Source organism: Akebia trifoliata, chromosome 7, assembly GCF_017979445.1.
Source record: "Akebia trifoliata isolate Shusen 1 chromosome 7, ASM1797944v1, whole genome shotgun sequence".
Classification (NCBI taxonomy): domain Eukaryota; kingdom Viridiplantae; phylum Streptophyta; class Magnoliopsida; order Ranunculales; family Lardizabalaceae; genus Akebia; species Akebia trifoliata.
In genome coordinates, this window is record NC_141381.1 from 28,595,057 (window position 1) to 28,620,127 (window position 25,071).

Sequence of the window (25,071 nt, forward strand, 5' to 3'; positions counted from 1 at the left end):
TAAATGTCGAGTTGTGATAAGTCAGAGGATATCACTATGAATGCTCTAAATGGAGCATTCCTTTGGTAAAGACAAGTCAAAAACATACGTGTGGGCATTTTTCATCCCTTGAATGAAGGCTTCAACCTTATTAATCAACTAATACACCTTTTTATCTTCCATAAGGTAAAGTCTCTCACTAAAGAATGATGATATAATTATTTATTGTCACTAAATATTGACTATTGGTCTGCTGGAAGTGACATTGATGATGCCAAGTAATTTCAGCCAACAAAGACATGGAACCGATTACCTACTTCTAACTGTCAAAGCGCACCAACCATTTCATTTTGAATTCCTACTAATATTTATTGTACTTTACATTTTAAAAAAATGAATAAGCTAAAGTGACCTCAAGATTGGGCGCCTCTCATGGCACGCTCGGATCCTTTCATTTTGAATTCCTACTAATATGTATTGTACTTCACATTTTAAAAATTAAATAATGTTGAAGTGACTTCAAGATTGGGTACCTTACATCGCACACACTAACATGAAAGTGCATGAAAATCATAGATGCTTTTCTCGATATACAAGTGAAAAATATTTATGGTTCCCATACACTTTCACATCATGATGTGCGATATGAGATCCAATCTTGAGGTCACTCTGACACGACTTTGAAAAAAATAAAATAACGAATCATGTTAAAAGTGACCTGAAGATTGTATCTTATATCTCACTTTCTTGATGTGAAAGTGTATAGGAATCATAGACACTTTTTTACTCTTACCTTGATGAAAAACATATATAATTCCTACACTTCTACATCAGAAAAGTGAGATATGAGATATATTCTCGAGGTCACTTCACTTATTTTAAAATATGAATTTGAATTAAACTTTTGATATTTCTATCTCAAAAGTAAAATGGTGAAAGGACCTAGTGATGAAGTCATGGAATCCCTACAACAAACATGATCATTTTCTCCCATGAAATAATGCATAAAATGGGTTGGACTTGACCGAAAATTTGAGTGATTCAAAAATCAAATTTACTAAGTTCGTATCTTTGAAGTAGATCCAACTACAATAAGGGTCGAATATGATTTAATGATCCTTGACCCAACTTAGATCTAGCTCCGATATGGATCCATACCTAGATATTTCAAGATCCAAATATGTATTAATTTTAAAATTATATTTTTAAGTTTGTTAAAATGTTCATTTTCTACAACAAAGATTCTTATCTAAAATAAAAGAGTAGAATGGTAAAATAGAATACTATAATTAGTTTATGAAGAATAATATAGGTATAAAAAAATAAAAAAATAAAAAATCCAAACCCGAGTAAGATCTGGATTCAAACCTATATAAATATATTCATATCCGACCCAAGTACAACCCATTTTATGCCCTACCGTGACACGATGGACACGAACTCTCGCACCGATGGATTAAAAAACCTAGATACATGCCTCTAATCATTCATGCTTATATACATATTGTCATAATCTTCTTACCATCGAATAAATTAAAGGCTCCAATTATTGGTTACGTGACTCATAAAGGTATCATGGATGCTAAGCGGTTTACGACAACAAAGGTGTATATGGAACGGCTTATCTACTCCTAATGGTCAAAGCGAGCCCTTTCATTCTGCATTCCTGCTAACATTTAACGTACTTTTCGTGAAAAAAATTATTTAAATTAATCTAAGTTTTATTTCTTCTTTTAAGAATGTCCTTTAAAGCAAAACAATGAGATAAATATTAATCTTCCGTATTTCCATTAGCTCGACAGTCATATTGATGGACTAAACTTTGGATTTAAAAACCTAAAGTTTGTACTATTTGGAAGTCAAGCTGATAACAGTCAAAAGCATACTTAGGTAATGGGTTCATTGCTAGTCAAGATGATGGATTGGACGGTTAAGATTGAATTTTGACAAATCAAAGACCAAAAATGTAGTTTAGGACTACCATCTAGCCATGTGTCCTTACTTCTTACACCCATTTAAATACAATTATCTCTTAAGATCATGATAAGATTACTACAAGACTTAGTTTCCATTCCAACACTTGTGAGTCAAAAGAGAAAGGATTCTCTCTCAGCAGTTTTTAGGGAAAGAATTAATTTTTTTTCCCTGCATTGGGGGACAACAAATGGAACTGTAATCAACTTAGAGTTTGTAGAAAATGTTATTTTAATCATTTTGGGACAACAAGACATTCCCATTATCTATTGACCTATACGATACATTTAGAGTTCCCAAGTGATTCTAAGTTTCTAACCATAGGTTTAAAAAACTCTTCGAGTCGAGTTGACTTGACTCGGCACCCAAATTTGAAGGAACCAACATGTTACATGCTGACTTAACTCAAAAAATAAGTAAGTTAATTTGACAGAGTCAGCTTGAAAATGCATCAAATCAGGTTAGAAACTTCATCGAATTATTCGATGATCTATATAATATTTATGTGGAGGAAAAAAATATTTTGTTTATTTTAAAATGTTAAAATTATTTTTTAAATATTTTTATTTGATTTATTTGTGACATTTTGCAAGTTGTCAACTTGATTCAACTTGACAGTTAGCCGAGTCAAGTTGAGTTTTGAAACTAGGATTCTAACAAGAGGGCTCAGGAATCTAACAATGCTCTATGGAGAAGTAAGAATCTTATCCCTCAAAGAGGTGGTACCAAATGCTGATGAATGTCGGAAATAAACTTTGGAGACTGTTGTGGGGAAGTTTAATAAGGGCAAAAGATAAAATGTAAGCAATCACACAAATAAAATAAAATTTAAGTGATTGAACAAATTATTTATATCCGTGGAGGAGATGAAGATCAATTATATAATAAAACACAACAACAGGGGCCAATTTGCTACGGTTACATGGGGGATAAACATCTCATTCATTACAGTTTTGTGTGGAACAAACATCCTACCAAACTAAAATTTTTTAGGGCCTACTTTATTTTCTTTACTCTTCATTTTCTCTAATTTTGATATATTTTCTTGTTTTTTTTCCCTTACAAACTTTATTGGTTTTCATCTTTATCCCTTAACTTCAATTTTATTTTAATTATACGCAACTAACTTTATTTTTTTTAACCACTTTTACCCCCTTTAACTCTTTAAGATGCCCTTCACCTCGTCTAACTTTGCTATATATATATATATATATATATATATATATATATTTTTTTTTTTTCTTTTACCCCTTAACTAGAGTTGCAATGGACCGATTAATATCTGTTTACCTGACTCATCCCATCCGAGTTATCCTTGTATGGGTACAAAAAAAAATTTCATTTTAAAAATCAGGTAATTTATCCACAATTATTTTTATCTAAAAAAATTTAGATTGGATATGAATATGCACATAATCCAATCAGAATATCCATTTATTCAAGCCTATTACGGTAAATTCACAATAAAATATACATATAACTCAAATTAAGGTTTTTCCATCATCTCCACAATGAGGTGTATATATCTGACTTGGATACCCACTTGAAATTTGGGTACAAGTCATATCTACTTTAAAAAAAATAGATAAATGGTCAAATATGGATATCCTTAGCATAAGTGGGTAAAAAAAATCATATATGGATAACTAGATATAGAGTTGGATAATGATATGGAAATAACTTCATCTGACCCACACCCGACCTATTGCTGGCTCTACCCTTATCCCACTTTATTATTTTTGATCTTGACCCCTTAATCTCAATTTTTTAATTACATCTTCAAACTTTATTTTCTCATTTTAACCTCCTTATGCCCTTGCCATAAAAACAAGCAAATTCTAGTTTATATAATAAAACACAACTGTATAGCTCACATTTGCTACAATTTTGTGGGGGATAAACCAACTCTTAATTACAATTTTGTAAGATAAACCTCTTATTAAACTATATTTTTGTGGGGATCCGTTTTATTTTCTTTACGCTTTACTTTCTTTGACTTTACTATATATTTTGTTGCATTTTTAACTCACTTTATTATTTTTCATCTTTAACCTCAATTTTTGTTAGTAATTCTCCTCAAAATTTGTATTCTTGCATTTACTGTCCCCCTTTAATACAAAAAAGGATGTCGGTGCCATAGGCACAGAAAATTTCTAATATCTATAATAAAATACAATGGTGGGGCTCACCACTGCTATAATTTTATGGGGATAAACTGTCCCCTCGACTACAATTTTGTGGGGGACAAACATCCCCTCCAAGTACAGTACCCTCACTTTATTCGTTGTCCTCTCCCCTTCAACTCTATTATCTTTCATCTCTTCCTCCTCCCAACACCTTTCCCTTATATATATATATATAAAATACCTCTCTAATTTTACAATCTTTCACTCCACTTGGGAAAAGATCTTATTTGCCTCTGAATTAGCCTCATGAAGCCCAACTTAGGAATACTAGACATCTCATAGAAATTATTAATTGATAACAATTAATCTAAATCAACTTTCAAAACAAATGGTTTGATGGTGTTGGTCCAGAAGTTGTTGGTGAGGTTTAATGTTGGTGGTTTGTTTTCTTCGATAAAATTCGCACATTTCTCTACTTTTCTACAAACCTTACTAGTCGAAAAGCTCATGTCTCGCGATTTCAAATATCATTTTATTTAAAGGAAAATGTTGAAGTAACATTGAAATTGACATCATTTCAAATATTGCTGACGAGGATGTGTGTATTGAACCATAGATGTTTTTCATTGAGATGTGAGTAAGAAGCATCTATGGTTTTGTGCACACCAATGCGTGAAACGACGTCAATTTCAATGTTACTCCATCATGATTCTTATTTAAAATCTCTTCATCTATGGTTTTGTGCACACCAATGCGTGAAACGACGTCAATTTCAATGTTACTCCATCATGATTCTTATTTAAAATCTCTTCAATGAGACTTTTCTATTTAAACCACATAATATAAATTCGTATGCTTCTGGAAGAGATCAAGAAAGTCCTGATCTAGTGTGCCACTGGCTTCGATAGACTCAAAATGAGCAGGATGTGATAGTCACAGACTTCACAGACATACAATGGCCACTATCAAGCTTGATTGATTGTTTGTGACAATTCATTATCAATTTTTTCCATAAGATGAAAACGGTTTTTTAATTAAATCCAATTGCATACTCTTTTTTCAAAAAACCATGCAATTGCAAGAGGGTATAAGAGAATATGATTCATCATATTATGATGCAAGAGATACATTGTATCATTGTCAAAGTATCTCATAATAAAAGAAAGATTAGGGTTATGATTGAGAATAAAATATTTAGTAATATCTATTAAGATATTCTACATTAGGAATTATAGATAATTACTATATCTATATTAGGTTAATTTCTATATCTTATTGATGTAATTTCAGGGGTTAGTTGAGAGGGTAAGAGCGACTAGGTTTGGTCTGCAGGTTACACTTTCAAATCTCTATATGCCCCTCCACATGAAGTGGTTATATTTTATTGTTGAACATGTGTGTGATGGTTGGTACGTGTAACCTGTCAAAGCAAAAATAATAATAATAAATCCTAGTAGGATTCATGTAATGATCATCCGAGAATTATCAATAAAATCATTTTTTTTTCTTCAGATTGGGATGAATCAAATAAAAATAGGGAAAATTACACTTTGACCCCCTATAATTTGGCATAATTCCATTTTAACCCTCTAATGTTTTGATATTTGCACTTACCACCCTTGTAGTTATCTAAGGGGTTCACTTACCCCCCCCCCCCCCTTCCATCAAATTTCCGTCAACTTAACAATTAAATCCCTTTTATAAAAACCATTTTTCCCTTTAAAATATGTATTCTTTTTAAGAAAACAAAAATATGCCTATAGAAAATTAAGTTCAATGATCGTCTAGGGTGGGGGGGCATTTTGATTATTGTTTTAAAATTTATTTTTTCTAATAAAAAATAACATAAAATAAGAGGGTAAAATAGTAATATGTCATCTTAATTTTAACTACATTAGTGAAAAAGGGGAGGTAAGTGAAATTATCAAAATATTAGGTGGTCAAAATGGGATTATGCCAATTGTCAAACTACAGGGGATCAAAGTGTAATTTACCCAATAAAAAATATTAAAAGTTCATATTTAAAAATATAAGTTTTTTTTATTATTATTCTAATTCCAAAATAATTATTTTATTTTCTTCATCAAATATTATATACGGTCAAAAATAACTCAAGTTTATGATCCAATTCAGTGGATTTTCAAGTTCACTCAGCTGAGTTGACAAGATTTTCTTAGTTGGCTTGGAGAGTTATAGGTCCTAAGCATCTTGAAATCCAACCCTACGTTTCGTATGGTCCATTGGCCTCCACGTTTTCAAACTACTTTTATATTTTGGGATTCTATTGAAAAGGGGATCCTCGTACCCCCTACTCCTACATATGTAAGTGTGGGAAGACTCCCACTACAAGTCATAAGTGTGTGCACATCAATAATAGAAACCCTAGATGCTCTTGTGAGAGAGATAACCTATTTGGTTATATTTGCTAGCCTAGATGTGTGCGTGTTATGTTCTCAATCATTTTTCTCAATTGCAATGGTTTGTGGTACACTCTAATTTATAATTAGTTTTCAATCACAAATAGAAATTACTAATTACTCTTTTCGATTGATTCGACATCTTAATTAATTATGTCTAATGCCTATGTGTGTGAACTAGAATTTCAAATTCATTTAAAACTATACTAATTATTTTTTAACTCGAAAAAACTTATTTTATCTGTACACAGATGACGTGGCAAGGACACAAAATTATTGATCTCTTTTGTGTCTATCCCAAAGAAAAAGATCTATGATTCTGTACAGACCGAGTGAATCTTTTCGAGTTGGGATATCACAACTCTTAAAACTATGTTATACTATAATTAGTTCAAATTCAAAATGAATCAGAATACTTGTAAGACCTGCTATTTTTTTATAAACCTTTTGGTAGGAAGGTTTTATAATTAATTTAATTATAATAAACCCACTAGCCACCTTGTTTATTAGACCAAAAGAAAAAAGAAAAAAAGGGGTTCATTTAATGGAGTTCAAGGATATTTTTGTAATTAAAAACATTTTAATGTGGATTTGCATAAATAATCCTCATCATTCTGTCTTGAAAATAGCATATATAAAGAAAAGCTGTGATTTTTCTGATTCGCAAATTTTCACTCGGTTGACATGGCAATGACACTGAATCATAGATCTTTTTCTTCGAGATATACCAGGAAAAAAATCTACAATTATGTGCACTTGCCACGTCAACCGAGAGAAGACCAAGTGAAAATTTTCGAGTCAGAAAATCATTAGTCTATAAAGAAAGTGCTTTCATGATTTCAAAATTCTTTAATTAGTGTATTACAGTCAAATCAAATTGAACCAGGGTCCGATTATAGTCCAATCAATTTAAATAATTTTCAATCCAATCATCTGTTTAGTTTTCTAAAACATTAATTTAAATTTTAAAAAAAATTAATTAATATACATTTGTATAATATATCGATTTAAAACTCATCAAGTCAAGTTATTTGCTCTAACCTAAATCTATTTTAATTAAAATTTATATCTTTAATATCTACGATTTTTAAAACAAGAGATAAACAAACCATTTCATTCTCTCCCACACTAAGGATTTTCAATTAGTTTTCATCATAATGTGAAAACTGTATAATTTGTTACTTTTGGGTTGAGCCCAAATAGTGTTGCGCATGAGGGCCCGTGTATTTAATTGTTTACGTAAGAGGGTGCAGACAAGGTGGGTCAAAGCAGGCAAAGTCGGTAGGCCCATTGAGTCATACAGGCCCATTAGAAGCCCTACGGGTTGAAAGCAAAAGCCCCAAAGAGCTCAAACAAACCGGACACGGGATGTGAAACTCTTACCAAACTCTTTGGACTCTCATCACTTGGGCAAGTCGTTTCAAAAGAGACTTGCTATTGGCACTCCAACTTTTACTTATTACACCCCAATTAAAGAAAATAAAATAAATAAATGATTGAGAATAAATATAATCATTCCAACAAAATGCAATGCAGACACGTCAGTTTGAGACTTGCTTTAGAGAGTTGCTATTGGCACCCCAACTCTTACTTATTACACCCAATTTCTTAAATTATTTACGACACTTGAATTACAAAGGCAATGCAGACACGTCAGTTTGAGACTTGCTTTAGAGAGTTGCATTGGCACCCCAACTCTTACTTATTACACCCAATTTCTTAAATTATTTACGACACTTGAATTACATATTAAAACATATCATTCAAACATGACAAAGTCTCAATATTACATAACATTAGAACACTCGTTCAAACAATTTCATTGGTTGTTTGCAATTATTAATAGATTCATATAAAATCCTAAACCCAAAAAATAGAAATTTAGAAGGAAAAAAAAAAACAACAGAACTTCTAGTGGCACTCCAACTTTTACTTATCCTCAACCATTCAATTATTTTATTGTGTGAATCTCCCTTTCATGTGTTGAATATGACAAAATTTCAAGTTCAGTACACTATTCTTTTTAATTCCCAAAAACATGCATTTGTAATTTTAATAACATACGAACTTGTGAGTTCGTCACTTTTAATATCTACGATTTTTAAATATACCAGTGAATTCATTGATTATAAAAGTGGCAAATTCACTTGAAATGCATGTTTTGGGAATTAAAATGTATAGTATACTAAGGGTGCAACTTGGTTCAGTTTGAGGTCAAATTGGTATCAAACTAACATAGGTCGGTTCCACTAAATAAGAATCATAACCAAATCAAATTAAAGTTGATTTGGTTCAATTCGATTCTATGGATTGCCAATATTCTATAAATTCTATAAATTGTAAGTAATATTTTTTAATGAAAAAACACATATAAAATTTCATACAAGACATCGCAAATCTATACATAAAAAGTGATTAGTTTAATCATAAAAGATGATTAATCAATGTCCTAACTCCTAAAATAATTTATAATGATTATTATATACATATATATTTATTTATTGCATAGGTGTTCAATTCTATACAAGCTTGTTCCAAGAACCGAACCAACTTGATGGGTTCTCCATTTTTGTAACCCAAAATCAAATCGCAACTTGTTTCAAACTGAACTAAACCACCTTAAAACTATCGATTTGGTTCGGTTCTCAGTTGAAATAGGACTAAGTTGCACCTCTACAGTATACTGAAACCGAAATTTAGACATAAGTTGCACATGTTTTGAAAAAAAATCAGATTTTTTTTTTTTAATTGAGATATAATAAGTAAAAGTTGGGTGCCAAGTAACAGCTCTCAATTTTTATTAGTTTATAAGTCTCAATCTTTGTTTAAAAAAAAAAAACATGATTTTCTATGCTGCTTTAAATTGATTATGATGATGTTTAGGTAACGATATGGATAACCACCATTACAATTGACTGAAATCAGATCCAACTAATCTCCTCTAAAGATCTTTGGTTAAAAGCTAGGAAAATAGCGGGTGCTTTATAATCGAATCTTTTGGACCATCTCCCCTGATGTGGACTAGTCGTGTATAACAACAACAACATTATGTAATCTTCTTAAAATACACAGATCCCTAGATTGTTTAATGACTCGTATGTGATTAAAAAAAAAAGGGTAAATTACACTTTGAACACCTGTAGTTTGGCATAATTTCGTTTTAAACCCCTAATGTTTTGATAATTGCACTTATCCCTTACAATTATCTAAGGGGTCGACTTACCCTCTTCCGTCAAATTGCTGTCAATCTAACTGTTAGATTCCTTTTATAAAGATTATTTTGCTCTTTTTAAAATGTTTTTCCTTTTTTTATAAATAAAAATATACAAATGAAAAAATGGGTTCAATGAATGCTTAGTCAGGGGTATTTTAATTTTTGTTTTAAAATTTTTTTGAAATAAAAAATATTTAAAATAAGAAGGTAAAATAGTAAAATAACATCTGAATTTTAATCTTGTAAGTGAAAAGAGAGGTAAGTGCGATTATCAAAATATTAAAGGGTCAAAATGGAATTATGCTAAATTACATGAGGTCAAAGTGTAATTTAACACCAACCAACCCCCCCCACCCAAAAGAATTTTTTTATTATTTTATAAATGAAATCAACTCTTCATTTTCGATTATCCAATTTGTAAACAACTTTTACTTTTTTTCCTCCACAAAATATTATTTTCACCCATAAGATAGATATTTACAAAACTAGATATAAAAAATGTTCCAAAATTTTGGAAAACTGTGACTTGGTGTAGAATACCTGTTTACTAATAGAATATGAAGCATAAACGTGACAATTATTAAAATGATAATCTCACATCGTTTGTGAGTCCAATTCATGTGATGTATAAGGAGTAGGCAATCCGCACCATGACCATGGTTTTGAGGTTGAGTTAAGCCTATAGACCTTAATATGGTATTAGAGCCAGGTTCGTATGTAAAGAGATCGATCTAAGAATAATATACAAAGAAAAGTAAATCAAGATGTACCACACACGAAAGATAGAGATTTTATGGGATTTCTTTAAAATTAAGATACATCCATGGATCACACTGATTTCACTATCAAGAGAAAATGCAATTACATATTACAATCTTTCATCGAAAATATATATACCCCTTAGAAAATCTAACTAGCTAGAGTTTTACATAATATCAGTGAAATTATAAAAATAACCTTATTTGACCGATGAGGACGCATGACTTGACTAATATTACCTCTTGAAGGAGGGTGGTGTCCCTTGTGAGAGAGGGTGTTAGAACGATAGTCCCACATTGTCTGTGGGAGCCCAATCTATGTGGTATATAAAGAGAAGGCAACCTTCACCTTATGACAATGGTTTTGAGGTTGAGTTAGACCTATAAACCTTAAAAACAATAATCCTTCTTCCATGATCATCATAATGCAAACTTTATCCGTGAAAGTCTAAGGTTGGTTAAACAAATACTATTCGTTCATTTAATTGTCAAAAGCTACATCTTCTTTTCATTGCACGTGTTTTATATGCACTCTCACTATTACAATCCACATTTTTTGGGGTCTTTCTCTCTTGCTCTTTTATAATTCTTTTCGTGAAAATTCTAATCAATCTTCGTTGTACATTATCAAATCATCACAACCTCCATCTTCATGTTAATGATCAATTAATAAATAATGGGTGTCAAAAAGAAGATCAAATAAAAAAGGACAAAATTAGGTTCTTTGAACAGACATAGAAAGTGATAGTGAAAGTAATGGTTTTTTGTTGCTTAGTTCCCATTATAGAAAAAAAGAAGCAGCTTGAGTGGATAGTCTAACTGGTATAATTGGGTGCAATTCTGAGGAGGAGAGAGAGAGAGAGAGAGAATCTTGTTTAAAAGCACTTCTTCCCCACTTTAGGAAAGCTAACACCTAATAGTTGGTGACAGGCACTAGTGCTTCTAAATAATGGGAACGGTACTAGTGTGCAATTGTCTCTCTAAAATCCCTAAAAAAGAACTCTAAATATTGAAGAAAATTATGAGTTTGGTTTCACAAGTTAGCTCAGCTTGGCTTGGCTTGGCTTGATCCGGTTCAACCCAACTCAACTCTCCCATGGTTCCTCTCTATCCAAGGATGCAATGTAGTGAGCAATCGTGCAAGAAACATTGTCGGTTGCTCGACCCAATCGAGCTAAGCCGACATATCATGGTGGACGGCTCACAAAATGAGCCGAGTCAAATCTCAAATATAGAAGATTTGAGAAAAGTTGTAGATAAGCATGAACTAGACAACTAGTGGATCCACTGATGACTGATACCACACTAAAAAAAAGAGGAATCCAACATTCAAAAAAGTCATGTAATAGGGAAAAAATTCTCTTTCATTAGATTGACTAAAACACCCTTTACTTGTTTTGGCTTCAAAATATTCTGATTTCTCAACGACTAAATTACTAAACAACCCTTTTGCATTTATGTGAAGTGGGTTGGATCCAGATTTGGATCCATATCTGGACCCAACCCATTGGAAAATAGCATTTAGAAAGTAGTAGAGGGCAACCATTTCCTATCACCACCAATCATCCAGCATGAGAATGGGCTGCCTTGAATACAACAGTGACAAGATTTGTAATAAATGAATAGAGCTGCTATTGGCACCCCAACTTTTACTTACTACGCCCAAATTTTTTTATAGAAAAATGAAGGGATTTTTCTCAAAACGTGCGCAACTTATATCCAAATTCCAGTTTCGATATATTATTCATTTTAATTCCTAAAACATGCTTTTCTAGTGAATCCTTCACTTTTATAATCTACGAATTCGTTGATAAATTACCAGTAAGATCGTTTATAAGACAAAATCTCTAGTATTTTATCAACAAATCCATAGATTATAAAAGTGACGAATTCATTGTAAAAGCATGTTTTGGGAATTAAAATGAACAGTGTATCGAAACCGGAATTTTGTTGTATTCAGTGCACGAAATGGAGATTCACCCAAAAAAAGAATGGTTGAGAATAAATAAAAGTTGGGGTGCCATTAGAAGCTCTCTCTTCTTTCTTTTTTTCGGTTAGATTTCTAATTTTAGGTTTTGGATTTTATATGAGCCTAATCCTAATTGCAAACAACTACAGAAATTGTTTGAATGAGTACTATAATGTTTTGTAATGTTAAGATAATACTTGAGCCAAACCTTTGTAATGTTTGAATGGTGTGTTTTAGTCTTTAATTGGGGTGTAGTAAGTAAAATTTGGGGTGCCAATAACAGTGCTCTAAATAATCACAGTGTTGAAGGGTAGTATTGTCATTTTCTTTTTGTTCATTCCAACTATAGTAATTCAAATAAAGTAGTCCAAGACATAGTAGTAGTAAATTTGTGCCTTTTAGTTTTGTTAGTTTGTGATCTCCACCTCTCACCCATCACTTATTTAAAGCCCACAACCAGATTCTTGCTTCACTTGCTTTTGTTAGATCCCATTAGATTGGATCTCACATCTACAAAATCTGTTTCATAGTCTCTTAAGAGGAATGGAAATCTTTTGGCAGGAATCTATCCATGGGTCTTGAAAAGCATGGAATTTTGGAGTGAGGGATTTGACAACCTCCTCCAAATTCATCAGTTTGTCTATGCTTAGCCATTTGTTCAGCTAATATTATCTTAAGCATCGTCGGAAGTACGGTGAGTCCGCTAAATTTAGCAGAGTTTTTGACTAAAGCGTGGCAAATCGGCAAGTCACATATTGGCAACGCAGTAATTCTAGTTCTCATTGTTTCCTTCAGTTCATGTAGTTCTTCTTTCGTAAGAGAAGTAACAATTAGTGTTGAATAATGTCTTTCTGTTTCTATGTATGTTGGTGCGTGCCAGCATAAAGGCCGAAGACATGATGAACACACGTTCATATTCCAATTGGCAAGACAAGATATATAGTTTCATTTTTTTTTTTAATGATAAAAACTCCTCTTTAGTAGGTAAATTGGGATCGAAAGCCCGTCTTCACAGTTGCAGTTAAGAATTCTAACCAAGCATCATAGGTAATTGTGTTTGTGTCTAAGCCACCTTGCCATGAGCTCTCATGGGAGAGATTAATTGGGCTTATACACATTTTTTTCCAAGAAGTGAGCAAATAAACAGTAAATGTACTTTAAGTAACTTTACAAACAAATTGGATTCACAACAACCCAATTCATCAATTACTGTTAGATAATTTTCCAGAATTGTGTAACCCACATGCCTATTCTTTTAATGTTTCAAGTTTTCCTTAAAAATGTCGGATTCTCTAATGGAAATGCCGACCACAAAATGATTTGAAAATCAAGTTGAACGAGGAAAAAATAGAGTTGTATTAAGTTAGAAAGTTTCCTTGGTGGGTTAGGAATAATGTTCGAATAGAAAAATTTTGGTCCTCTCTTTTCGTCTATAAATAGGGATGTAATTCCATCAATGTCATTATCATATGCGGAGCCATTTTTTTTATTGTCCAAGAGCAAGGGAGAAGTTCCGAATTGATCGATGAGAGATCAACATTTATTTTCAACTTCCAATGACACAAGGTATGTCAGTCTTTGTTTATTTTTATGTTAATAGTCCCATGCATCCATGACCCCAATTCATAGATGAAAGAATTTTTTTTTTACCCCAAAGTCAGATGATCTTACTAGTTGTTCAAAATTCTCGAACCAAATTGTAAAGATCAGCATAAAACTTCGCGAACGCAAGTAGTATTTTTCTTATATAAACTGAAGGATGCTCATCTTTCTTGCAAATTATCTCAGAATTCAGATGGTTTATAATCAACTTTGTAATGGATTGACAGCTAACCATCTAAATTCATTTCTTCAAAATTTTATAAATTTTCAATAGAAGCTCAATCAGCCCAACTAGGAACATATACATGACTTTCCATTTGTACAGATGAAATACATGCATTCAACATCTATGAACATCAACAAACATATTTTCCATTTCCAAGCTCTTTAATTTAAAAGGGGGGAAAAAAAAGGAGTGCTAGAGTGACTCGTGGGTCACCTCGGCCCAGAAAGCTCCATTGCTTCGATGATCAATGAAGACTCTTCTATATAGTCCGAATATCTGTGAGGCAGGTTCTCTGTCGAGCGGAATCTTGGGGTGTCAATCTTCTGTGAGGCCTCCCATTTTTCGGCAAGGCCATCACCTTCTAACATCCTCACCACTTCAGACATTTTTGGGCGGTAAGAAGGGTGGAACTGAGTACAGAGAAGAGCCACTTGAACCATCTCTTCTAACTCAACCCGTACAAAATCATTCCTTAGATCCTTGTCTACCATTTGATAGAGTTTCCCCTCCTGATGAAGCTTCTTAACCTGCATAAAATACAATCAACAATATGTAAGTGATCACAGATATAAAGACGCTTACACTCGGCTTAAGAAGTGCTCTAAAATGGATTATTAATGTTTGTGGGCTAATACACACTCATAAGCAAATGGGTATATATATGCGGGTTGGGAGTTGATTCAAGAAATGACACAAGATCTTGACCATGGAAACACAAAATCCAATGATTGGAAATTATCCTCGAGGTATGTATAAACCACAACCGTTGGATTTTATGTTTCCACGGTCAAGATGTTGTGTCATTTCTTGAGTCAATGGAACCCAACCCCCTATATATAAAATCAGCCCGTTCTGAAACTTCTACCCATACATTGAATAAATGTTTGGCTCTCTTTCGGACCTCCAACTGCCACCCTACATATATATTTTTGGGTAGCGTTATCGTGACAAATCATCCTCACAAAAAATCAGCCAATTCTGAAATTTCTAACCCTAGTTTATAAGCTGAAGAACCGTGAACCGTCAATTTTTTACCATTAGTTTGTAACCACTTTTCATGGTATTAGAAGTTTCAGAATTGGCTGATTTTTTTAGAGGACCTCACAAAAAATCTGCCCATTCCGAAACTTTTTAGCCATATAAGACAAAACTTTGTCCAGAATGTTGTCTAGGATTTTGTCAAAATAACCCGACCCTATATATATATATATATATATATATATAGAGAGAGAGAGAGAGAGAGAGTACCCAATCAAGCATAACACCCTTTTGGTTTGCCGCCCGCCCAAAATCCAAAGCTTTCTGACCAGTAATTAGCTCTAGAAGCAAGATACCAAAACCAAATACGTCTGTCTTTTCCGATGATTGGCCCGTGGATAGGTACTCTGGAGCTATGTGGCCGACAGTCCCACGCACAGCTGTGCTCACATGAGAATCCCGATGATCCAAGAGTTTTGCCAATCCAAAATCTCCAACAACAGCCTCAAAGTCTTCATCAAGAAGAATATTGGCTGCTTTCACATCACGGTGAATGATTTTGGGATCACATTGTTCATGCAAGTAAAGTAATCCCCGCGCTGTTCCTAATGCTATCTTCTTTCGCCTTGACCAGTCTAACGCAGGCTTACCATGAACATTATCTGCTAGAAAAGAAGAAAAAATTGGGGACTCGATGGGGATGCAAAACTTGAATGAAGCTTGAAGTAGAGAATACTATTGAGACACACACCTTTTAATCGAGATGCAACACTTCCATTTGGCATATAGGGGTAGACAAGGAGTCGTTCACTCTCTGTCGTGCAGAACCCACAAAGGTGGAGAAGATTCCGATGGACTGCCAAACTTATTGTCTGGACTTCTGTCTGGAATTGGACTTCCCCGCCGACTGCATTATAGTCTTTCAACCTTTTAACCGCCACAACAGTCCCGTCTTGCAAGCATCCTTTGTAAACAATTCCGAATCCACCCCTTCCTAGAATATTCTTTGGGTTGAAATGGTCGGTCGCCATTCGGAGCTCCTTAAAGGAATATTGTTTCAAGTGACCCAAGCATACCTCCGGATCAAATTGATCTGTCAAACAACATTTTAACTGAGAAATATCCACAAATAAAAAAACAAGCACGCGGGCCATTTTTACAATAATAAAACATGCGTAGTGAAGTACAACATTATCGTGCTAAGGATTTGACAATATTTTACACCTTTATTTGAGCTTGGATTGGAGTTAAAAACATTAAAACCAGCTAACTATTGAAACTTAAAATGATTGAGACACATGTTAAGCAACTAACTTTATATGAGAACGCATTCAATACTATTAACCAACCAACTACTCCGAAAGACCGATTTGTTAGAGAAGGGGAGAACTATGAATATAAGAGGGTCACGGAGCTTAACTGGGTATGACACACTGAAGGGTGGAGGAAATATACACTCAACACTCTCCCTCATCCATAAGGATGCAAAGAATTGAACCAGTGACCTATACGAACCTAGCGCTCTGATACCATGTTAACCAACCAACTACTCCAAAAGACTAATCTGTTGGAGAAGGGGATAACAAGGAATATAAGAAGGTCACGGGATTGAACTGGGTTATTACACACCTGAGAGTGGAGGAAAATATACACTCAACAAATACTATTTATACAAGAAATGATACTTGAAAATCAGATTTTGAATTTTTAAAGTTTTAAAACATAGAAGCACTAACCATTGACGTCGAAGAAAATCTGTTGGTTGTGTCTATATCTCCACCAAAGAAGTAACCCAACAGCAATCAGAATAAAAGAAACAGATCCAACACTTGAAGCAAATGCAATAGCTCGATGGCTTTTCTTTCCATTTGGTTGTGACTGACCTGTGAGACAGAAGGTGTCCATAGCTTAGAAAAGTCACCCAAGACAAGTTGTCAAAGTGTTCTAAAAAGTTTACTATAAACAGCAAAATTAAAACTATGTGACTTCACCACTTAAAGCATCTGGTGGGAAGGATAGTGGCTCAGGAGACACAGCGGAACAGCTTTCATCTGAATTTGGCCCACAAATTAAAGGGTTTCCAATAATTCTGATAAAGACAGAAAAGAGAGACGTCAATAACCAACCATAACTTCAAAGATATATGAGTGCTACAAGATTGAGAGCGTGGCTTACTTGAAAGTTCTTGTAGATATTTTCGGAATGGAACCGCTAAGATTGTTATAAGAAAGATCCCTGAAAGCAAATTTTACCAGTTCAAAACTTTATGGTGGTTTTCCCCAAAAGATATGCAAATATAAGAAAGAGTAGGATATGGAGACATACACTAGAGTGAGACCTTTAATGTTAGACAGAGACTCGGGACAGGATCCAGAAAGGCTGTTGTTATTTAGCCGTCTGACTTGCACACAAAAAAATTAGTTAGATACTTAGCCTTAATTGTTAAAAAATAAATAAATAAAAGGAATAAAATTGGTCAAGACTGTTTCCAATCAAAGAAACCACATTTCTAGTGCATGGTTCTCTAGTATTGGAGCACAAAATAGCCACCCAATCGCATATAAATTGTGGATAAATCAGGTGATTCAATTTGAACTCATTTCAGTTAACACATGCTTTCATTTTTATTTTTATTTTGATCGGTTGCTTTAAATATTAATTTAGAAAAGCCTACCCACAAAAAATTTAGAAACAAAACAATATGTAAGTCTCACAACATACAGATAATTCAGTTCCTTAAGGTCTCCTAGAGAACTTGGTATTCCACCATTGAACTTATTGTTTGAGAGATCAAGTGTTTGTAGCTTCTCCAACCTTCCAATGTTGCTGGGAATAGGACCAGAAATTGCATTATTCTGCAGCAATCTACACCAAAATAAAAACAAACAAAAAATGATTCTATAAGATTTTATATGCATTTCAGGATCATTTTAGTGAATTATGTACTTCTTCTAGTAAGGGTCATTGGACCATTTTCTAAAAATACATACAAAGAGGACCCCGTTTCCAATAAAGACTGAGCCCCATATACAAATACGGGCGTTTCGGTACCCATGATCATTAAGTACAAACAAATTGAGTACAGAGCACAACGGGGAGGGGTTTAGTTTCAACTTACACAGTTTGTAGGTTACTGAGGTTTCCAATCCCTGGCGATAAGACCCCGGACAAGCTCTGACTAGGCAAACCTCTGATAATATGAACCCCAAAGAAGAAAAAAAATGTGAGAATGGGTCCTATGAGAAACCAAATCTGACCAGAAAATGATTCAATTATGAATCATTTTCTTAGTCTTTTGTTCTTAGTAGTGCATTTGAAAAGCTAAGATAGAAAAGGACAGTAATATCTTACAAAGCAGACACATGGCCATCAGGGGAGCAAGTAACCATCCTCCAACTACAAGGATCCACTGAATTAATATCCCAATTTTCCAATACATTGTATGGGTCTTCTAGATCATTTTTGATTCCCATCAAAGCTACAACTGCATTCATATTTCCAGAAGAGGAAAAAAATAGCATTAGTGCTGAGCCATTTTTCTTCCCTTCTCTGTGTTTTGTTCCTTTTTCTTTCTTTTTTCCTTCATTAAAAATGGATAAGAAGCTACAAATGGTGCTTAAAGCAGAAAAAATAGATACCCATTCCATTAAATGAGTGAAAGAATTAGAACTTAAATGATACAAAATTTAGAATGCAAAAAACTTGGGTAATTTTAGATGGTCAAAGTGGTCATCAATGTCTCAACAATAACCAAATAAATACTAAAAATAACACATGGGTCATGTGGATAGTCTTTCAGGGCATCAACAAAAACTCTGAACTAATTTCTCACTAAATCAAGCATGATATCACTCCAAGAAAAAAAAACACCAAAAAAGTTTGAAACCAACTGTAATTCTCCTAATCACTAGGATTGAAAATATAACTAATAGAAAGAACTGAGAAGAACCCAAGATCTACTAACCTTCATAATTTACACCAGAGGGAGAAAGAGTTGGAGAACACCTCTCCATCCATGTCAAAACCAGTAAACCCATTATCCAGATAACCAATCCCCTTATTTCCATTCTCTGTTAACCTACTCAGTCTCTTCTCACAACCAGAACCCATTTACTAAAACCACCATATCCAAGAACAGAACCCATTCTCACATTAACTTACCTCCTCAGAGCACAAGAGAAAATAATGCCTTATTCAGCAGAAACACCACAAAAGAGCTGTCAGGATCAAAACCCAGATGACAAAACCACCATTACCACTATAATAAATAAATAAAAACAGTCTATTTTGCTTTCTCTTCAATTAAACTCAATCAACTACCTCTCACAATCCATACCCAGAAATCAAAACCTCCATTTCAACAGCAAAAGTCCCCAACTTCATTAAAAAAACTTCACCAAAAACTACTTCAGATCAAAACCCATAAGAAGCTCAATACCACTGCCCCATAAAATTCCCAGCTCAGAACTCAAATACAGAGAATTAAGTATGAAAGTATGAAACACTAGTTCCAACCAAAATCAGTCGTCTCAGCAGCATTTATTCCCAAACAAACGAGAAAAAGAAGAGATTTTTCACGTGAAACAATAACCCATCATGTCTGAAATTCTCAAAACCTTGAGATTTGAGAATGTTTTGTGGGATTTCCATCCATTTAACTCGATCCCCAATCCCCATATATTCTAAGTGGGTATCTTGTTGGTTTTTTATCCCTGCTTTGTTGCTCATCCACTATGATTCTCTCATATCCTTCCCCTTCTCTCAGCAAAAACACGCAACCAAACACACAAAAAGCCAACACGAAAAGCCAAAACACGACACAGATACAGATGCAAATCAAGTGAAAAAAATTCAAAATTTCGGGAAAAAAAAAATCCAAAGAATAAACGTAAATTTACTTTTTTTTTAAATGGGTCTTTTTTTAAAAAAACTTTAGAAATTAGAAGTAGAGTTGATTGGACTGAAAGATGAGAGGGGATTGACCAGAGAACAGAGGATGTCCAAGAGAGAGAAAAATAAGAAAAAGCAGGTAATTTGTTGGCAGGTCACGTGCTTGGTTGTCTCTGACTCGCAAGGCCTCGTTTGTTTTAGCCTTTTTTTGAAAAGTGTTTTTACAGAGATCTCCTTCCCCCCACATGCTAACATGCGCCTAATGCTTAAAAGTGACCTTTATCAAGGCCACATGTGTCTCGAAAAAGTTGAAATCATCTACTTTTGGATGTATTTGTGTCGTTCAAGTCTTTTAAAATGCGTTCAAGATTCTAAAATGCGCCTTGGGGGATGCATGGGATGGGAGTCTGTTTTGCCAATGACAGTCAGCATTTTTAGGCGCATGGGACTTGGGTCTAAAATGCGCCGTGTGTCCAAATTCCAAAAGAAATCAGAGAAGTATCTGATCCCCATATTATTTACAATCTGGGCCCACCAATCCATCAATTTGGACTGCTCAGTTGTGACCAAATATTCGGGCATAGTCCACTAATTAGAATGATTGGAGATCGAATTAAATATTATTAGGGTGATTTAGACATGCTACATTAGTTAGGTTTTGTCTAACAAATTAATGTAAAATTACCTAAAAGTCCTTTACCTCAATCACCAACCTAAACCTCTTGATTTTTTCTACTAGAAAGTCGAGTCATCGTCAAGTTATTAACCTCTTGATTGATTCTCGATAATGGGAGACAAATAGGATTCATCCTAATAATTTGACTACTTAAAGAAAAAATCTTTTAGAGAAAGCCTTTGAAACACCTAAAACTCAAGAGTCTTGATAGTTTGACTCACTATTTTGTACACGTTGTTCACAAAACCGTACAAAATCATCAAGATCTATCCTTGTGTATCTCAAAACAAAGGACCTACGGTTCTATAAAGGGAGTGTACAAAAAAATTAGTCAAATTATCACGACTCAAAACTTAAACTTTAATAATACTCATTGAAGAAATCCTTTCACTCTTTTATTGAAATTGAAACCCTTATGTTCGAGTGAAGGAGCACAACTCACCTCTCCCCTCCCCTCTCAGTGGTTTTTGAGATAAATCAACTATTTTCAATTTATTCAATTACGTTTTCAATTCATTTCTTCAATGTATTATAAAAATACTTAATTTTTATATCCAAAAATTCATCCTTCTCAAAAAAAAACCATATATTGTTCTTAAGCTTCGAAGATTGAAAAAGAATTTTAAGGTTGAGAAAAAAATTCATCTAAAAGTTATTAATTTATAGGGTAAATTGATTTTAATCTATCTAGTCTTTGTTGTTAATGTCTTATAGAAACATTAAATTTTTTATCCAAAATTCTATCGAACTTGTACTCCTCTAAAATCATATCTTATTCTTGATAATTAAATGTTGAGATGGAATCTTAAGCTTGGAAAAAATCATAAAAAAATTACCATAAGGATGAAGATGGCTGGTTTGGGGAGAAAATCATGAAGAAGAGGCCATTTGTGTTAGTCTCTCAAAGAAGACCAAAGTCAAAGGGGTATTTCATCAATTTGAAAAAACAGGGAGGGGTATCTCAAATATTGACCAAAATGTGGAGAATATTACTCAACGTTATCTACAGCTATGATGAAAAAGTAGGACCCACATGTTAGATGGTTATCACATCTCAAAAAATTATTATTATTATTATTTAAAAAATTAAAAAAAAATTCTCATTCTGACGAAATGAATCATCAACTTTGGCCAACTCTTAGATGGGCCTTTTCTATACCCCAGTACCTCTATATGTCAGATTTGAGCATCTCATCATGTTTGTACTCCAATCAGGCTGATCTATGGTTAAAAATCACCAATCAGACTGATTAATTTGTGGAGTCCTTCTAAATAGTGGGTCACTTTATTATCCGATGGTTATGGGTCTACTTGGCTTGATTTTGTTACTAAAACGAAAGCTAATAAAAAAAATTTTAACTAAAATGATGCCTTGTTGTCACTTATGTGTGGATGATAATTTTATTTAGTTTAATTGAAATACGTATTTGAATTTTTTTTTTTTTAAATCGAATATCTGAAAATCAATTTTAGCTATAAAATAATAAAATATGGTTTCGAGAGTGAGAGTGACGGAAAGATAAATTAGAGATTTGTTGTCGGATTGTTGTTGTAGTTGCAGCCTTCTTTCACATTTTTGTTTTAATATAATATTTTAGAATATTTGTGATTTTATATATAAATTCGTTAATTAATATATTATAAAACTATGGGTGATGTAGAATACCCCGCCATGTTAGGTTGAATATTTGAGATATCCCTTGGCCCTTGACTTTGGTCTATGCTAAGGAACTAATGAAAATAACTTAAATACCCTCATCTTCAACATATAGTAAACATCTTTGATTTTTTTTTTTTCTTTTCACAACAAGACCTCTCTTTACCTTTACCTTCAATCTTAACACTCTAGCTACTTCAAACTACAAGAATAAGAAAGAAAATTAGTTAAATATAAGATGAGATTGAATTTTCTACTTAGATTAGGTTGAAAATGATGAATTGAAAATAATAATGTATAAATTAAATGTAATTCATCGTAGTCGAAGAGCTTGAAGATGACTTATTTTTTAAGGGGAAAGGTGACATAGACAGAAAATTCTTAGAGTTTTTTCAAAAAATTATAAAATTCTTTGAATAAAATAGTCAACTGAATCAACAAATTGATGATTTATCGATTAATCATTGAAAAAGGTAAAGTTTTTACCCTTCAACCTTCAAATCTCAAGAACAACGTAAGATTTGGGGAAAGTTGAAGATGGTGATTTTTTTAAAGAAACACTAGAAGAGTGGGGCTCACTATTGCATGTCCCCTCAACTATATTTTTTTATTTTTTTTTTTAGGGGAGGGGGGGCGAGAAATATCATCTCCAACTACAGTACCCCACTTTATTGATTTCCTCCCCCCTTCAACGTTATTATTTTTTTTCTTCCTCCCCCTAACATTTTTCCCTTTTTTCAATAATACCCCTCTAATTTTTATCATCTTCTTTTACCCTTTCAATCTCAAAGGTTTTTTTTTAATAATACCCTTTTAATTTTATTTTATTTTTCTCTTTTAACCCTTTAAAGTTGAGGTCCACGTTAACTATTTTATTACCCTTTCTTCTTTACCATTAATTTTATTGTCTTTTTTCTCCTTCCCTTCCATTTTTTTAATAATATTACTATTGTTCCACTATTACCTAATTTTTACTAATATCCCTCTAATTTTATATATTTCGTCTTTTACCCTCTTAATCTCGATTTTTTTAATAATATCCTTCAAACTTTATTATTATTATTTTTCAATTTTACCTTATTAACACGAAAGTAGATGCTCAAAAACTCTAGTTTATATAAGAAAACACTAGTTTATATAAGAAAACACAATTGTTGGCCCTACTTTGCTATAATTTTGTATGAATAAACAACCTATCGTGAGGTCCACATAAACGTCTCATTATGGGGTTCATACTCTACACTACTCACTTTGTTCCGTTTCCTCTTCACCCCTTTCAATTTTATAGTTTTTCCTCCACTCTCTTCTTCCTTTTTTAATAAAATCCTTTCAATTTTATTATCTTTTCTTTTTTATTCCATTTTTCAATAATTCCTCTCTTAACTTTATCATATTTCCTCTTTGTTGTCTTTCCTCTTATTTTTCCTTTTAATAATTTCCTTCTAACTTTATTTGTCTTTCTCTTCAAATTTTCCTTACAAATTATCCCTCTCACTTTATTGACTTCCTCTACCAATTTCTTTTTTTAATAACACCCTTCTAATTTTAGGGACCAGCTAATTGCACACCACCTAGAACCGATTGCACTCCAAACTAAAAAATTATTATTTTTTGTTTGTTCTTAAAAAAAAAGAAAAAAAAAATCGTCCCCCATTCTAATTTTTTAACATTTTACAAAAGAATTTTACACCAATATTGAAAATAAATAATCCATCATTAGGAGGAGTTCTGCAGATTTTTATTATACTCATAGATCATGAAGTTTTAAAATTTGAATTTATAGTCTATGAAACTTTAATGTTGTGATCGCTCCATAATTTTCAAGATGAAAAAAATAATATAATTTTTTTAATTTTTTTGAAGTGCAATCCGAACAATGTAATTCAAGTAGATTCTTTAAAATGAGAGAATACAATTAATACAAGGTGAGGTGCAACTAATAAATCTATTAATTTTATTATATTTTCTCTTCTATTCCTTAATCTTAACAAAAAAAAGTAAAATTGTAACAAATGTTTTAAGTGTTAAAAGAGAAATGTTATCAATTTCAAAAAAAAAAAAAAAAATACTTTTTCTCGTGTTCGTTAGTATGGATTGGGTACTTTTAAAAAGGTTTCCATAATTTCGGCGGGCATGTGACCGAGTTGCCCTTGTGACAGTTCTAAGGTGCGCCGTGGTTGATTGTGATTCTTGTGGACTCGAGTTTCGGGAATTCTATTATTTTTTAGTACAGTTATTCTTATTGGTTTTCGCAGTGAGAATCTCTAAAATGCGCCGATATGTACGTGGGACTACAGCCATGTGCTCTATTGCAGAATGATCTTGGACTGTGCGTCAGATCCTGATTCCTTCCCCCACTTCTCTTAAATAAAAGTGTAGGAATTATTTCATACAACCGGTAGTTAGTTAATATAACACTACCAATCATTACTGATGTTTCCCTTCGTACAATTGGAGGCCGACATTAAAGTTGTATTGTATTAGCTAACATTCGAGTTACAGAATCATTGCCCCTTGAGACTAATGATACTCTTAATTACATCATCACAGATCTTCTTTAATTAACATTATTTTATATTATATTAATTATGGCAATCAAAGGTCA

General features: G+C 33.0%; 1 protein-coding gene across 3 annotated transcripts; it reads right to left on the bottom strand.

Moving 5' to 3' along the window:
- Window positions 1-14,259: 14,259 nt before the first annotated feature.
- On the bottom strand, window positions 14,260-20,233 carry LOC147398811 (protein CLAVATA3 INSENSITIVE RECEPTOR KINASE 1-like). 3 transcript variants are annotated; one of them, XM_086448129.1, is made up of 11 exons: window positions 19,208-20,233; window positions 18,595-18,727; window positions 18,362-18,433; window positions 18,058-18,108; window positions 17,569-17,640; window positions 17,419-17,478; window positions 17,235-17,332; window positions 16,980-17,126; window positions 15,995-16,336; window positions 15,514-15,908; window positions 14,260-14,792 (listed from the first exon to the last, which is right to left on the bottom strand). In XM_086448129.1, exons 1-11 carry the CDS (start codon window positions 19,308-19,310, stop codon window positions 14,475-14,477), a joined length of 1,791 nt encoding a protein of 596 aa, XP_086304255.1. In that variant the 5' UTR covers window positions 19,311-20,233; the 3' UTR covers window positions 14,260-14,474. The 3 variants fall into 3 exon arrangements, with proteins under 3 accessions (XP_086304255.1, XP_086304253.1, XP_086304254.1); XM_086448127.1 differs by having other exon boundaries at window positions 17,965-18,108; window positions 19,208-20,231; XM_086448128.1 differs by having other exon boundaries at window positions 15,514-15,905; window positions 17,965-18,108; window positions 19,208-20,227.
- Between the last annotated feature and the right edge of the window lie 4,838 nt (window positions 20,234-25,071).